Source organism: Leptodactylus fuscus, chromosome 5 (assembly GCF_031893055.1).
Source record: "Leptodactylus fuscus isolate aLepFus1 chromosome 5, aLepFus1.hap2, whole genome shotgun sequence".
Taxonomy (NCBI): Eukaryota; Metazoa; Chordata; class Amphibia; order Anura; family Leptodactylidae; genus Leptodactylus; species Leptodactylus fuscus.
This window is the reverse complement of record NC_134269.1, coordinates 136,444,076-136,461,301: the sequence shown is the minus strand read 5'-3', so window position 1 is coordinate 136,461,301 and position 17,226 is coordinate 136,444,076. Positions and strand designations below refer to the sequence as shown.

Sequence of the window (17,226 nt, the reverse complement as noted above, 5' to 3'; positions counted from 1 at the left end):
AGATGACCGATCTGTACCAATGTGAAGCCATCTTGTTTTCTGTTTTAGCCTATTTATACCCATGAGGCATTTCAGCCTTTGCTTGAGTATTGTGACTTGTTCCAGTCTCCTGCTCCTCAGAACAGTCGTTCCCAGACTATTTCTACTCCTTGCTGTATTACCCTTGCGATCTACACTTCAAGCTGCACCCCGAGCTACTACTCTTCAGTACCTACAGTGCTGGCCAAAAGTCTTGGCACCCCTGCAATTCTGTCAGATAATACTAATTTTCTTCTAGAAAATGATTGCAATCACAAATTCTTTGGTATTATTATCTTCATTTAATTTGTTTTCAATGGAAAACCAAAAAAGAATTGTCAAAAAGCCAAATTGGATATAATTCCACAGCAAACACAAAAAAGGGGGTGGACAAAAGTATTGGCACTGTTTGAAAAATCATGTGATGCTTCTCTAATTTGTGTAATTAACAGCACCTGTTACTTACCTGAGGCACCTAACAGGTGGTGGCAATAACTAAATCACACTTTCAGCCAGTTGAAATGGATTAAAGTTGACTCAACCTCTGTCCTGTGTCCTTGGGTGTGCACCATTGAGCATGGAGAAAAGAAAGAAGACCAAAGAACTGTCTGAGGACATGAGAGGCAAAATTGTGAGGAAGCATGGTCTGTCCTTAGGATAGGGCATCAATGTTACATCTGTGATGATACAACAGCCAGGAACTCTGCAGATCAGCTCTTCCAGTACAGTGTGGCTGCAGGTAATGGTAACATTTCTAGGAGCCATGCTGTTCACTTTCCATACAGTGTGTAGCAGTGGGTTTAGGTAGTTCAGTGGTGCACATTGTATGGCAGGTAAGCAGCATGGCTCCCGAGCTGTTATTACCTTTAGCCGCCCTGTCTCGGTATCGCTGGTCTGCAGGGGTCCTGATGGTGGGCCCCTAGAAACATTTTTTCCTATCCATATGTCTTTTGAGTATGGGAGGAAATCCACACAAACACAGGGAGAACATACAAACTCCTTACAGATGTTGTCCTTGGCAGGACAGGAACCTAGGATTCCAGCGCTGCAAGGCTGAGTCACCGTGTTGCCCCCATTCTGAATTTTTTTTTTTCCAGCTTCCCAGTACATTGTACAGAATGGTAGCATCATGAAGAAAAATTTACCCTGCAAACATTAAGACCTCATATGGCTATGAGAACGGAAAAATAAAAAGTTACAGCGTTTTCTAAGGGGAAAGGAATAAAAAACGAACATCAAAACATTCCTCCCACGGGAAGGGGTTAATGGGAGACAGAGTTTGGAGGAGGAAAAAATATGCATTCTGCTTGATATTACCGCTGATTAGGCCCATTGATTTGGTGGAATACTGATGCTGTGTATTGGCAGCCATCACTGTGAGCTGGGGTAGAAAAAAAAGAGGAATCCAAGGCAGATATCCGCCTCAAATTTATCTTTACTATCTGACGTCTGAACAGGTTTTATCTACTTGTATGGAATAGACTGTATTACAGTCCACTCCAGTGAAAATGCCTCAACAAAAAACATACAATGTTGGGTGTTTTTTTGCTGTGATGAGCATGGGTGGCTACAAAAGCAGCCCACTGAGGCTCTGTCACCCAAGGCCCCACATAAACCTTAAACTGGACCTGCCTGGGACCCCCACTGATCAGCTGGTTGAAAAGGTTGTAGTGTCCGAATGAGTGCTGGGGCCTCATCACTGAATTCCAAGCACGGTGTCTTGCAGTTATGTAGGAACTGTGGTTGGTATTGCATATCAGTCCCATTCAGTTGAATGGGTGCTGTACCATATGACTGATAAACTTAACATCATGGTCATGGGGAAGAGGCTTGTGAGCACCACTGCCTCTTCAAGCCAAGTATCAGAGTCCCAGGTATCAGACCCCAACCGATTACATATTGATGATCTATTCCAAGGATTGGTGAGTAACACTGGTACTGTGCTCAATATTTAACAAGGAGTTGCACCAACATTATAAATAGACACCACAGTAAAACTAGTCTGAAAAAAGGCACAACTGCGGAAAGTATGGCCAAAAAAGAGACAGATGATTGTGTGCAATCTGGCCTCTTCAACCCCTAAGGCTGAGTTCACACTGAGTTCTATTTGAAGGATGATTTTGAGGCGGATTCCTGACCAAAAAACTCTGTGAACTCTACATAGAAGTGGCCATACATGGTATGGCATGGTATGAACAGAACAAAACAAAGGTTCAATACCCCGCACCACCACTACTATGTAGACAGAACAATGCCAACATTGAAGCAGAGTCGTTTCAACATATTGGTGGGCCCAGTGCAAAGGTTTCATAAGTGGGCCACTACATAGACATATCTGACTCACCCAAATTATAATGCCCCTTCAGTGGCCCATCACACAGTCAAATGCCCCAGAAGTGGTCCCATATAATATAATGACCCATCATACTTTAACCTCATCTCACCCCAGTAGCCCCTCAAATATTAACCTGTCCCCCCAAATGGCCCACCAGAAATGTTATATTCTCCACCTCCAGTTGCCATCACAGTTTCATGTCCCTCTCCAGTTGCCCTCACAGTGTATATTGTGCCCATCCAGTTGCCCCCACAATTTCTTGTCCCCCTAGAGTTGCCCCCAGTTTTCCCCACAGTATACTTTGTCCCCCTCCAGTTGCTCCCTAGTACAGGGGATTAAAAAAAAAATAAAAAAATAAAAAAAATACTAATACTCACCTTTCATTGTTCCTCTGTCTCTGGTCCATCCTGGAGTCTTAAGGGATCAACAGTCACTACATTGTGCCTTGTGCCTAATAATCTCAAAACACCATGCACAGAAACAGAGGCCAAATGGCAAAGCAGGGAGTAAATGGCTTGTACTGAACTCATCTATGCCAAGAGGACATGGATGAGTTGAATTTGGGGCAGCCCGGGACAGTACCCTAAATTCGGGGCTGACTAATGCGGGGCCCCTGCTACAATAGGGCTTAGTGCAAGTGCACCATTGGCTACAGTGGTCCTGTATTGAAAAGCCACTCTAACTGCTTCTACATCCCCTGTTGACTATACACTCACCGGCCACTTTATTAGGTACACCATGCTAGTAACGGGTTGGACCCCCTTTTGCCTTCAGAACTGCCTCAATTCTTCATGGCATAGATTCAACAAGGTGCTGGAAGCATTCCTCAGAGATTTTGGTCCATATTGACATGATGGCATCACACAGTTGCCGAAGATTTGTCAGCTGCACATCCATGATGCGAATCTCCCGTTCCACCACATCCCAAAGATGCTCTATTGGATTGAGATCTGGTGACTGTGGAGGCCATTGGAGTACAGTGAACTCATTGTCATGTTCAGGAAACCAGTCTGAGATGATTCCAGCTTTATGACATGGCGCATTATCCTGCTGAAAGTAGCCATCAGATGTTGGGTACATTGCGGTCATAAAGGGATGGACATGGTCAGCAACAATACTCAGGTAGGCTTTGGCGTTGCAATGATGCTCAATTGGTACCAAGGGGCCCAAAGAGTGCCAAGAAAATATTCCCCACACCATGACACCACCACCACCAGCCTGAACCGTTGATACAAGGCAGGATGGATCCATGCTTTCATGTTGTTGACGCCAAATTCTGACCCTACCATCCGAATGTCGCAGCAGAAATCGAGACTCATCAGACCAGGCAACGTTTTTCCAATCTTCAATTGTCCAATTTCGATGAGCTTGTGCAAATTGTAGCCTCAGTTTCCTGTTCTTAGCTGAAAGGAGTGGCACCCGGTGTGGTCTTCTGCTGCTGTAGCCCATCTGCCTCAAAGTTCGACGTACTGTGCGTTCAGAGATGCTCTTCTGGCTACCTTGGTTGTAACGGGTGGCTATTTGAGTCACTGTTGCCTTTCTATCAGCTCGAACCAGTCTGGCCATTCTCCTCTGACCTCTGGCATCAACAACGCATTTCCGCCCACAGAACTGCCGCTCACTGGATGTTTTTTCTTTTTCGGACCATTCTCTGTAAACCCTAGAGATGGTTGTGCGTGAAAATCCCAGTAGATCAGCAGTTTCTGAAATACTCAGACCAGCCCTTCTGGCACCAACAACCATGCCACGTTCAAAGGCACTCAAATCACCTTTCTTCCCCATACTGATGCAGGAGATTGTTTTGACCATGTCTACATGCCGAAATGCACTGAGTTGCCGCCATGTGATTGGCTGATTAGAAATTAAGTGTTAATGAGCAGTTGGACAGGTGTACCTAATAAAGTGGCCGGTGAGTGTATATGCCCAGGTGGTCTGTGATAGAAAAAAACAAACAACAAAAAAAGCGCCACCCCCACCCCACAGGTTCTAGCTCTGCCCTCATTGACACAACAATATTTGTAATGTAAATAAACATTACCATAATAGAGAAGAAAAACTATTTTAGTTTTTTGCAGTATAAAACATGAAAAATATGAAAAACAGACACATTTCCCCTCCTTTTATGTTTATATTTGATTGACTATTGAAATAAAGAAAAATCATAGAAAAATAAAAATAAAGCCTTACTTATCACAGAGGAAAGATGCAAAAATGATTTAAATAACCCAAAAATGTTATAGCCCTCAAAGCTGCATATTTGGAAAAACCTGAAAGAGTGACTGGTGCTCAACAAGGTACACAACCTGGTCCTGAAGTAGATAAACAGCTGATTGCCAGAGTTGCTAAGGGTATGTTTACACAGAGTTTTTTGCAAGCTGAAAAAATCCCTTTCAGGAATTAATAAATGTTTCTTTGACATTTTTTTTGCATAATGTGTTTTTTGTCGCATTTTTTGAGGCGTTTTTTTTTTTTTTTTTTTGCTCTAGCACACTGTATGGACCTGGAAACTTCTCTTTAAAAATTGCTAGCAGTTTTTCCACCTTCCATTGATTTCAATGGGTTTTGCAAAGCTGAATCTGCCTGAAGATAGGTCACTGTTTTTTCCCCCTCTAGCTGAAAAAATCAACTAGAGGTAAAAAAACTGCTACTGGCTCCCACTGAAATGAATGGGAAGCGTTTTTTGAGGCGGCTTCCTCCTCAAAATCAGCCTGCAAAAAAACTTAATGTAGACATGTCCTTAGGGTAAGTTCACACTGGGTTTTTTGGTCAGAATTTTAAGGCTGTATCTGACCAAAAAGACGACTCTCATTGAAATCAATGGAAGCCGGTCAGTTCTTTTTTTCCAGGAGCCGGAACAAACGGCACTTGAATGGTTAAAAAAAACTTTGCAAAGGTGACCACCCGTGTGCGTCTTCTGTCTGTCCACGGGGGAACAGTTTTGTTTAACTGGACACAAAGTCCTGCATGTCCGACTTAGTGCCCGGCTAAAAAAAAACGCACATGGGTGGTCACCTTTGCAAACCCATTCAAGTGAATGGGTTTGAAAGCTGACCGCCGGGTTTCCATCTCCTGTACAGTTTTGTGGGGCAGAAGATGGAAACCGGACAGATTACACAAACTGGATGATGAGCGCAGGTGTGAACCCACCCAAATCAGTTTGTGTCCGTTTTATTATCTGTTTTTCCTTCTGCACATGCTCAGAATGAAGAAGGGGGGAAAAAGCAGATTGGTCAAAAAATGGACACAAACGGTCACCTATTGACTATCCATCTAAAATGATGGATTCAGCTATCCGCTGTGTAACCATTTGGAATCTTTTTTGTACCAAATCGCTTTTCTTTTTTTTCAAGTAGATGTAAACCAAGCGCAAGTGTGAATCTGGCGTAACCATAATCGTAGAAGTCCCTCTCCTGGCACACTGTCCAGGCCGGTAAATCCAGCACACATACGAACCAAGTTTCATCGCTGAAACATGGCGGTGTGATTGCGGGGTAAGGCTGCATGCACACGGAGGTACGCCTGGCTTGTAAAAATACTCATTCACAGCCGTACACGCGAGCGCGGCGGACGGCTCCTGAACACTTCCCATTCACTTCAATGGGAGCGCTCGTAACACCGGCGTTACGAGTGCTCCCATTGAAGTGAATGGGAAGTGTTCGGGAGCCGTCCGCTGCGCTCGCGTGTATGGCTGTGAATGAGTATTTTTACAAGCCCGGTGTAACTCCGTGTGCATGCAGCCTAAGACTTATTTGCTGTATCCTCAGTAACCAATACATATAATGTCCTGTTTTTCTCTGCAGTGTTTCTCATTGAGCTATGGAGGCTTTGTCTTCCCCTAATAAATATATAAATATATAGGGATTCTGTTCATGATTCTGCTGGTGACATTAACATACTGAGATTTTCATCTCATTCACTTTTCTGGTACTGTAAAATGCAGCATTTGTTTCCAAAACATTGCATTTCCGTAACATGGAGCCTTAGGCTAAGGCCCCACATTGCGGAAACACAGCTTTTTTTGTTGCGTTTTTTGAGCCAAATCCAGGAGTGGCTACAAAGGGAATGGGAAATATATATAAGGTTATAAGGTTCTTATACTTCTTCCTTCTGCTCAATCTACTCCTGACTTTGGCTCAAAAAACGCAATAAAATCTGCAGCAAAAACAGCTGTTTCCGCAATGTGGGGTCTCAGACTAAGGCTGTGTTCACATGCTGAAGTAAGGTTTTGCTTTGATTTCAGATAACTGTGGCGTTACCACAACCTGTGTATAATGTAAACCAACTGTGAACAAAGACTCATGCCTCTGCTATCACACAGTGTAGCCAATGCCCAGGATCTCATTTCAAGAGTGTCTATATTTTCAAAGACCAGAGTCGCTCGATCGCGAAAGTGACTCCAACAAAATGGCTCCTGCAGTGCAGACGGAAGTTTTTGCAAGTCTACCAATCTGTAAACGATGTTAGTGCTGCAGGAAGCGGCTGAGAGAGGAAGATAATGGCCGGCTAGATGAGGAGAGAAGTGCTGTAAGCATCTGTGTAACTAAGCTGGTAAGTGTGGAGTGTAGGGCGGACAGGGATGTCGGAGCTTAGCCGTGCTTGTAGTGGCTGAGCTCGGTGTCTGCAGCGGGAGGATGAGTCTCTCTCCACTTGATGAGTCAATGCAAAGGAATGTACATTAGTCTTCATCTGTCCCAATGCCTTACTGCACTCCCCTCTCTCTGTGTATGGACCTCTATGGCTCGGTGCGTATAGTTAATAGACACGGTAAATTTAAAGGAGAAGGCACCTTTAATTTATTTGCCTTCAAAGGTATGACCAGGCTGCAGTGATGGTTTGTTTATAGATACACACTATCCTATGGGTGCAAGTAAATTGTGCAGGTACATCATAACATTGCGAGAAATTCAGCATCACTTTGGTGTAGCCATAACAGGCATACTGGAGGCATAGGGTGTTTCAAAACAAATGTGTATATAGAAAAAAATACGGAGAGCAGAGAATGTTAAAAAAACAAACAAACCCCAAAGTACTCTCCTATTCAGTCTCCTGACACTTTAGTGGTCCCCACCAGTCCCTACAGTGCTGCACTACCGTACAATTCCTCCCTATTCATTCTGCTAAGGATTTAAGACAAACGTCCACCATAATCCAACCCTCCGTCCCATTGAGCTGCACCTGTTCTCAGGAATGTGCCACCTTAAGGTTCACACATGTGTCCGCATTGGCCAATCCTGCCAGTTTCCGTTTTCTGCCCAGAGAAACTCGACAGGAGACGGAAACCCGTCAGTCAGCTTTCAAACCCATTCAAGTGAATGGGTTTGCAAAGTGACCGCCTGTGAGCGTCTTCTGCCTCTCCGCGACAAAGCAGTGTGGCTGCCTATAGTAAATAGATATACATATGATATAATGTATGTAAAACTCTAAAGGTGTAAATAAGAGTGACCATTTCAATATACTGAAATAATTGCTGCATGATTTAGCCATATTCAAGTTTTTTTCTGTGTATAGATGCCATGAGTGGAGGTCTTGCACCAAGCAAGAGTACCGTGTATGTGTCTAATCTGCCATTTTCGCTGACCAATAATGACCTCCACAGGGTATGTACATTTGTCTATATCTCGGAAGTACAGTGATCTTAGTTTTAGGGTATCCTTAAACTGCCTTGCTAAGAGTCGGTGGGTTTATTGGTAACAGCTAAATGACCAGGATATTTTAATGATTGAGTAGGCTTTAGTGAGTGCTTTATCCATCTTCTCGGGTTAAAGAGGCCCTCCAGTAATTTGTGTATCTTCTCTGATTGACAACTGTATTATGAAGTTATGGGATCCTCTTTGCTACTCTGATATATGCAGTTTTCCCCTGCAATAGTAGAGACCAGAGGAAAATTAGTTTAGTACTTCTTCAATTAATTTTTGAAGTGTAGAACGAACATCCAGGGTGAGCAATCTTCTCTTCGGTGCCAAATTGATGACTATATAGTAGATATGAGTGCAGTCATGTACTCAACTTTAGCAGAACATTATTATAGGGACTGTTAAAGACAGTCTGTGTCTTTAAAAAGGCTATTCTACTACTACCTTTACGTCTTCTGTTGTCCTTGCTGTTTCTTTTTAAACTGCTTTATTTCTTAATGCTAATTAACCCTGCAGAGCACCCTGGCCATTCCCCACGGCCTCCGAGCACTCCCCACGTCATACCTTTAATACCGCCCCTCCACTGCTTGTGCTCTGCCTGCCCTCATTCCTTCTCCGTCTGCCCTCCTCCTCAGTTCCCCAGAGAACTACACCAAAATGGCCACTCCGACAGTACTGGGTATGTTTGAGTGGCCATTTTGGTGTAGTTCTCTGGAACATTGAGAACTGAGGAAGAGGGCAGACGGAGGAGTGGTATCTGGGGAGGAGAGGGCAGATGGAGCACAAGGACTGGAGGGGTGGTATTAAAGGTATGATGTGGTGGGTTCTCGGAGGCCTTGGGGAACGGCCAGGGTTCTCCATGGGGTTAATTAGCATAAAGAAATAAAGCGATTTAAAAAGAAACGGCGGGGACAACAGAAGGAGTAAAGGTAGTAGTAGAATAGCCTTTTTAAAGGCTATTCAGACGTATGTTTAGCTCAAAACCACTTTTTACAATGATAGAATCCCTTTAAAGAGCACTCTATGGTAACAGATGTTAATGCTGCTGGTTTTAACTTGAAAATAAAGTTCTTCCCTTTTTTTCAGATTTTTTCAAAATATGGAAAAGTAGTCAAGTAAGTAATGTAATGGAAATATATAAAAAAAAACAAAAATCAGTGTTTTGTACACACAATGACAAACGGTATAATTTTAGATATTATCCACCTAGTTCCTCTGACAACTGCATTTTATCCATGTGGAGGAGCACACTATTGCAGTGTAATGGATGTTTCACAGTTTGATGGCTCTAACTATAAGCCTCTGTGTCAGTGTGCTAGCTTTTAAAGGGGTTATCTGGCCCCAAATCAATTTTTCATAATAATGATGATGTATCCACAGGATAGGAAATCAGCATGTGAACTGTGGGGTTCCAATACCTAAACCCAGCAGCTGGTCTGGCATCTTCTAGATGCTGAAAGCTGATGCAGTAGGTGGTGAGTGTGTACAGGTTAGCCCTATTGAAGTAATAGGACTGGTGCTGCACTTTCCTGGAACCAATGCTATGCAATGCTTCTCCTATTACTTGAATCGGAGCAACCTGCAGACACTCCCCATCCACTGCTGTAATCTCCAGCCCCTGAGGATGCAGGGTCAGCTGATCCTATCCTGTCCTGTGGATAGATCATTAGTATGAAAAATCCATCTGGAGTCAGACAAACTCTTTAATTGCAAGCACACTCGCCCATTCTTTTAATTCATGACATGTATTATCAAGGGTCGTATTCCTTTCCGTTTTGTGTCCGACTCATGAATGAAATGCATGGGTCAGTGGAGGTCATGGATGGCACACAAATATCATCCATGTGTCATCTGCACTGCTTTGTGTCAGACCCATGCATTCACATGGTCCTGAGCAAGTAGTCTAAGGAATACAGAACTTAAACATAATTCTGTATAAAGACATTTAACTGGAAACACATTTCCTTGGGATGGAGGCAAAGACAAAGTCATTCTAGACTCAGCCATTAAAAGCTGAGATCATTACACCTTTTTAATGTGATTGTAAACGGTGTTCTCTCGCCAACTGAGGCACATATTCACATAGTATTCGCCGAATACCTCGCTGGCATAGGAATGCGTGTAATTGGCCAAACACCAAGGGGTTAAACGCTTCGAAGATTCCATGTGTTTAACCCCTTGGTGTTCGGTCGATTACACGCATTCCTGTGCCGGTGAGGTATTCGACGAATACTATTCGCTGAACACTATCTATTAGGTGAGGGTCACCTAAATCTTTCTGGAGGCTGGGTTGATATGTTGGGTTCTGGTGCCTACCTTTAACATGGCCTATTCCCTGGTCAATTCATCTAGCTTATTCTCCCTCCCTATGGCAGTTAAGGGCGGGTTCACACCTGCGCGTGAGCATCTTCTGGTCTCCGTGGTGAAACCGTTTTTTTTTTAACTGGACACAAAGTCGGACATGTAAGACTTTGTGTCTGGTTAAAAAAAAAAAAAAAATGGTTTCGCCGCGGAGACCAGAAGACGCTCACAGGCGCTCAAGGGCGGACACTGACTGCTGGGTTTCCGTCTCCTGTCAGGGTTTCTCTGGCAGAAGACGGTAACCCAAAAAGCGGAGACTGGGCGTAGGTGTGAACCCGCCCTAACATGTCTTCTTTAATACTGGATTTCTTTGAGTTAGCAGTATAGCCAGATGAATGCAGTTCTGTCTGGTAGTAAGAAATATTAATAAAAACTACATATTCAAAAATCTTATATTGTTGGGATATGCTGTAAGAAGTCTTTTATAGACTCCATTGTCCTGCCACTGGGGAGGGCTGCAGCTCCTTAGATAATTGAGACAGTTGCCTCTTTTAGTTGTCCTATTCTTGCCCTTCTTAGCAGATTGCCATTTGTTAGGGCAGAGATTTTGTATTTGAACATAATGTTTTCTGTGTCCTCATTTAATCTGCAATTTTATTTGTGTCTTTTAGAGTCACTATATTAAAAGACAAAGAGTCCCGGAGGAGTAGAGGAGTTGCTTTTGTTCTATTTCTGGATAAGGAGCCAGCCCAGAACTGTGTTCGAGCATTAAACAACAAACAAGTATGTTTTGGGTTTTTTTTTCTTTTTTTTCATGCTACATGAGTAGTGCATAGAATTTCTCATATACATACATACATACATACATACATGCATGTTTGTCTTCCAGCTCTTTGGCAGAGTGATAAAAGCTAGCATTGCCATTGACAATGGTAGAGCAGCTGAATTTATCCGGAGACGTAATTACACTGACAAGTCCAGATGCTATGAATGTGGGGTGAGTAAATAGCCGCCATTAGTAGCATTTATTTACTTGCAGTCACCAGCTCTGACCAATAACTTACATTAAAGCCATTCATTGCCCTTTGGGGTTTTATTGGATTCACTAGGTGCCTTGATCAATGTATGTCCTTGTCAGTGACAGGGCCAAATATATGCCTATTACTTACAACTATGACATAGACTTTCTGATTTCATAGTTTAAAAATTTTTGGAACGCAAGAAAAGTAGATTTGAAGGAAGAAAGGCTCTGTCACACTTTGGAATGTGTAGGGGAATGTGGATGTTGTTTTATGCAGGTCTATCATGCGAGTCTGCTTAACTAAAATTGGAGTACTAATGAATATAAAAATCTTTTTTTTTTTTTTTTAAATAAATAACTGAAGGATACTGGTCACTTGAGTTATGCTTGTCCAAAAAATATGCTTGGAGATCGTGAACCTCCACAAAAGAAAGAGAAGAAGAAAAGAAAGAGGAGGGTTGAAACGGAAGACATGTAAGGAGTCACAACAATGTTTTAATCGTAATAGAGTACAGTTGTTATCGCCACAGTCCTTACACATACACTTTTAATCTTGCAGTGTTGAAGATGAACAGAGTGACGATGAAGGTGAAGACCCTGCTCTTGATAGCCTTAGTCAAGCCATAGCATTTCAGGTACAGTTGTTAAATTACTTGGATAGTTCACATCTGTTACTAGCAAAGAAATTCTTCCCTCTATGAAACTAAATCCTGGAATCACATCTTAAAAGATGGCTTGTGTTTGGCTATCAAAGAATTGAGGGCACCATCTAGCTTTTGTGAGTACCATCTAGTTTTTGTAGGTACCATCTAGCTTTTAGCTGGCCATACATATAAAATAAAAGATTGATGAAATTATTGTTTAAAAGACACCTTTCGCCAGCTCCACCAATTTTAGGTCATAGCATCTATTAATACTCGCTGCTCCACTGATTCCAGTACTATTGAATTTTCTCTCTAGCCTCCACTGTTCCCAAACCATCATTGTAGTTAGTTTTGATGCCTAGTGTGCCATTTTATCCATTTTGTGTTTTTTTTTTCTTTTTTTCTTTTTAAATTTGCTTATAGAGATGGGAAAAAAAAAAAAAAAAATTCCCCTGTACCTGGTACAAAACCCGTAAGGGCGAGTTCACATCTGTGCCCGGTCTCCGCTTTGTGGGTTTCTGTCTTCTGCCCAAGAAACTGTATAGGAGACCATCAAACTTAACTGAACTTGAATTGTTTTGTAAAGAGGAATGGTCCAAAATCCCTTCATCCAGGATCCAGGAACTGATTAAAAGCTACAGGAAGCGACTAGAGGCAAAAGGAGGATCTACTAAATATTAATGTCACTTTTCTGTTGAGGTGCCCATACTTTTGCACCGGTCAAATTTTGGTTTAATGCATATTGCACATTTTCTGTTAGTACAATAAACCTCATTTCACTCCTGAAATATTACTGTGTCCATCAGTTATTAGATATATCAAACTGAAATGGCTCCTGCAAACACCAAAATATTTAGAACTAAAAATGATTAAGATTAATAGGGGGGCCCAAACTTTTTCATAGGACTGTACATTTATTTCCAGTATTTTTTTTTTCATTTTTTTTTTTTATTTTAGCAAGCTAGAATGGAAGAAGAGAAAACCAAATTCAGACAAGCGGCAGGTGAATCCTCGGGATCAGCTGACTCTCGGCGGCCAAGAATAAAGAAGAGCGCATATTTCAGTGATGAGGAAGAACTTAGTGACTAAGTGTATACTGTAACTTGCCATCTTTCAAAGTGGTCAGAAGTTTGTTCCCTATGGTTCTTCTCCATATTCACCACCTATTTTTATCAGTTGTTTGATTTATGAAGTTTTAATTTGTATAATAAATGTCAGAGCTTAGCCTGATAGGCACTTGTCATGCTGCTGATGTACACTTGATATCCTCACTGTAAAGTGACCAGTACACCATTCCTGTGTAGCATCAGCATCACTCATGTGGCAGAGCCATAATGACACTAAGCTGTCATGTACATTTGTAAATAAAGTCTTTATCTACCGCTGTTGTTGCCTACTCTTTTATAGGAACATCTAATAAAGAACATATAAGTAAGAGAATAGATTATCCACTTATTGGTTGGCTTGGTTTCTGGACAAATTTTGGTGCATCTTCTATTATTTTAGCAGTTTCTGACTCACAGAAATTGGTGAACTGACACAAACTGGATTCAAACCAAATGTTCCAAATTGTTTGTTTTTTTTAACTAAATCGAACAGATGGCGATTTTCTCGGACAAATCATAATAGCTGCCATCGCCATATGTTTGAGCACGAAATACAGAAGAGTGATATTCAAAATGTAACACTAGCCACCACATGATATCACCTGACAGCTTTGCCAATAGAGTAGTGGGGAGATACCTTACAGTGCTGATGTCATATACAGTATATAATATGCTCCAAGTGTGACCAGAAGTTATTTGCTGACCGTAATGGTGGAGCTAGTGTAGGGTCTGTGCTTTATCTCACTGTATCATACAGAGCACATGTCTGAAAAGCAAGAAGAATTTAAGTAATTATACAAGCAGATTAGTGATAGAAATCAATAGATAGGAGTAAGGGTGCTGCTGTTTGAGTCTGAGACTGATGCCTTCCCGCTCTAATTCAGATTTAGACAGAATGATTAACCCTGTCATTGCCAATAATTTTGTCTAAGGGTGCCTTCACATGGAGTTACGCTCCTTGCTACATTTTACACGTGTAAAATGTAGTTAGCCATTGAGTTAAAAAAAATTTTTTCCGTATAACGCACGTCTTTTTGCGCGCGCACTCAAAAAGACGCGCGTTTAAAAAAAAAAAAAAGCTGTTGAACTCAATGGCTAACTACATTTTACACGTGTAAAATGGACAAAAAGCACGGAGCGTAACTCTGTGTGAAGGCACCCCAAGTCTGATGTGAGAGAGAGCAGGTTCATCTATGTACACAGCCTTTAAACATACTTTTTTACTGACAAAACAATCCTGTTAGTGAAAAGCTGTTTGTTAGGCTAAGGCCCCACAACAGCAACAAAAAAAAAATGCTGCAGAAAAGATAGAGGCGGAAATACATCGTGTTTTTTCCACTGCGTTTTTCATTGTGATCTTGCAGCATTTTCCAATGCAAACTTTCCGTACCTATTATATCTATACAGAAAATTCCAGTATTTCCTTAGATATAATTGACATGCTGCGATTTACCAAAACACAATTTTTGAGAAAACAGTTTTTTTTTTTTTTTTTTGCAGTTTGTTGATGGGATTAGCCAGAATCTCATCAACTTTGCAGGTACTGTAAAACGCAACATTTTTAGCTGCGGCCAAAATGCTGCATTTCCACAACATGGGTCTCTGGCCTTAATGGCTTTTTTGGGCAATAAAAATTGATGAAATGTAAATCTGAAAAAAAAAACCTATTCAAATAATTTCTTAAGTGTGTTTTAAGTTTATTGCAGTCTGTGCTAATCTTAAAAAAAAAACTAGGAAAAAAAGAATTTATTTAGAGCTGACTTTTCTTGAAATAATTGATTGTAAAAAAAAAAAACATATACACAGTGCCAGAAATAAATAGTCTATATAGGAAAAAAAAAATACTGGAAAATGAACAGCACAAGACAGGCAAAAATAGGGGGACAAGGAAACGTGTACAAGTACTACATGTCAATAAGCCATGTCCTGCAGCCTGATCCATCATTATGCTCTCTCACATCCACAAATTTGTCTCCCAAATAAGAACAAGCTAGTAGTGCTTTCAAGTCATCAAAATGGGCTAATTCTTCTACAAAACACATTGGTTTTTGCAATATAGCCACTGTGTGTCTAAAAAACCATGGGCACACACCTTTTCCAACAAAAGAGTAATTTTTGGAGCTTTTTAAATGTTAAAATATGTAAAAGCAAGTGTCAGCAGTGTATGGTTAAAGTCTTCAGCTTGTATCCACTACTTACCATCTGTTTTTCCATAGGCATACATGTCTCTTCTCTTTGACATAAGGGAATCTTCACACAATGTTACGCTGCGCTCATTTTGAACGTAAAATTAGTTCAGAATGAGCGCGTAAAAAGCAGCTCCCAATGATTTGAATGGGTGCCAGCATAGGCTTTTTTTCCCTATTGCTTTCAATGTAATACAGCGCAGAGAAGACATCTAAGGGTGCATTCACACTGAGTAAACGCTAGCTTATTTTGTAGAGTAAAATTACACTTGTAAATTTTGCTATCCCATTGACTTCAATGACATTTTCCAGGCGTATTTTTACAGGCGTATTTTTTACAGGCGTATTTTTTACTGGCGTATTTTTACACTTGTAAAAAAATATCATTGAAGTCAATGGGATAGCAAAATTTACAAGTGTAATTTTACTCTACAAAATAAGCTAGCGTTTACTCAGTGTGAATGCACCCTAAAGGTAGGAGATGAATAGTCTTTCTTAAGGCAATTCCAATGTGTTACCGAGAAAAAAAGCGTATCCAGTGATAGGATCCCTTGAAAGGGATTCTACCATTGAAATGAATTTGTTTGGCGATCACACGTCGGAATAGCCTTTAGAAAGGCTATTCGCCTCTGACCTTTAGACGTGATCTCCACTGCGTCATTCCTTAGAGATACCGGTATGCTAATTAGTTCTCTCGCAGCGATGGGGGCATCCCCACTGCTGCTCGAGAACACGCTCCAGCGATGCCTCTATCTTCGGCTGGATCCTCCCCTTCTTTCGTTGTCTTCCTTCTGCGTCACCTCCGATGCCTGCGCAGTTGGCTCTGCTAGTGAGACACCAGCAGAGCCAAGTGTGCATGCCGGCCAGCTGCCATTTTTGGGAGGCCTCTCCTGTATTGAACTAAAAGAGCAAGAGCGGCCTCCCAAAAATGGCCGCCAGCCGGCATGCGCAGTCAGCTCTACTAGTGTCTCACTGGCAGAGCCAACTGCGCAGGCGTCGGAGGTGACGCAGAAGGAAGACAACGAAAGAAGGGATGGTCCAGCTGAAGATAGAGGCGTCGCTGGAGCGTGTTCTCAAGCAGCAGTGGGGCCTGCCCCCATCGCTGCCAGAGAACTAATTTGCATACTGGTAAAAAACGGTATTTCTAAGGAACGGCGCAGCGGAGACAATGTCTAAAGGTAAGAGACGAATAGCCTTTCTAAAGGCTATTCCGACATGTGATCGCCAAAAAAATTCATTTCATTGGTAGAGTCTAGAGATGAGCGAGTACTGTTTGGATCAGCCGATCCGAACAGCACGCTCCATAGAAATGAATGGATGCACCTGGTACTTCCGCTTTGACGGCGGGCGGCCGCTTAACCCCCCGCGTGCCGGCTATGTCCATTCATTTCTATGCAAGCGTGCTGTTCGGATCGGCTGATCCGAACAGTACTCGCTCATCTCTAGTAGAGTCCCTTTAAAGGGAACGCAATTTTTTGTGACTAACACGTAGGAATAGCCTTAATGGCCTTAGAGAACTCTCCAGCGTCGCCTCCATCTTCTTCAGGAACGGCCTCTTCATGCGTCTTCTTCCGGCGCTGGGGGGTCAAACTTCTAGGCCTCGAGCCGAGCCGACTGCGGACACAAGAAAAATAAGTAAGTGGAATGTTATACTGGGGGCAGAGATGGAGGGGGAATGTTATACTGGGGCAGATATGGAGGGGGCATATTATACTGGGGCATAGATTGAGGGGGCATATTATACTGGGGGCAGGGATGGAGGGGGAATGTTATACTGGGGCAGAGATGGAGGGGGCATATTATACTGGGGGCAGAGATGGAGGGGGAATGTTATACTGGGGGCAGATATGGAGGGGGAATGTTATACTGGGGCAGAGTTGGAGGGGGAATGTTATACTGGGGCAGAGATGGAGGGGGCATATTATACTGGGGGCAGGGATGGAGGGGGGAATGTTATACTGGGGGCAGATATGGAGGGAGAA

The 17,226-nt window shown here is 42.2% G+C and overlaps 1 protein-coding gene across 1 annotated transcript; it reads left to right on the top strand.

Annotated features, from left to right (window-relative positions):
- The first annotated feature begins 6,824 nt into the window (after positions 1 to 6,824).
- ZCRB1 (zinc finger CCHC-type and RNA binding motif containing 1) lies at positions 6,825 to 13,334 on the top strand. The gene is made up of 8 exons (XM_075276301.1): positions 6,825 to 6,901; positions 7,862 to 7,950; positions 9,073 to 9,101; positions 10,959 to 11,070; positions 11,177 to 11,284; positions 11,673 to 11,782; positions 11,868 to 11,943; positions 12,910 to 13,334. The coding sequence occupies exons 2-8, from the start codon at positions 7,867 to 7,869 to the stop codon at positions 13,039 to 13,041; spliced, it is 651 nt and encodes a 216-aa protein (XP_075132402.1). The 5' UTR covers positions 6,825 to 6,901; positions 7,862 to 7,866; the 3' UTR covers positions 13,042 to 13,334.
- The last annotated feature ends 3,892 nt before the right edge of the window (positions 13,335 to 17,226 follow it).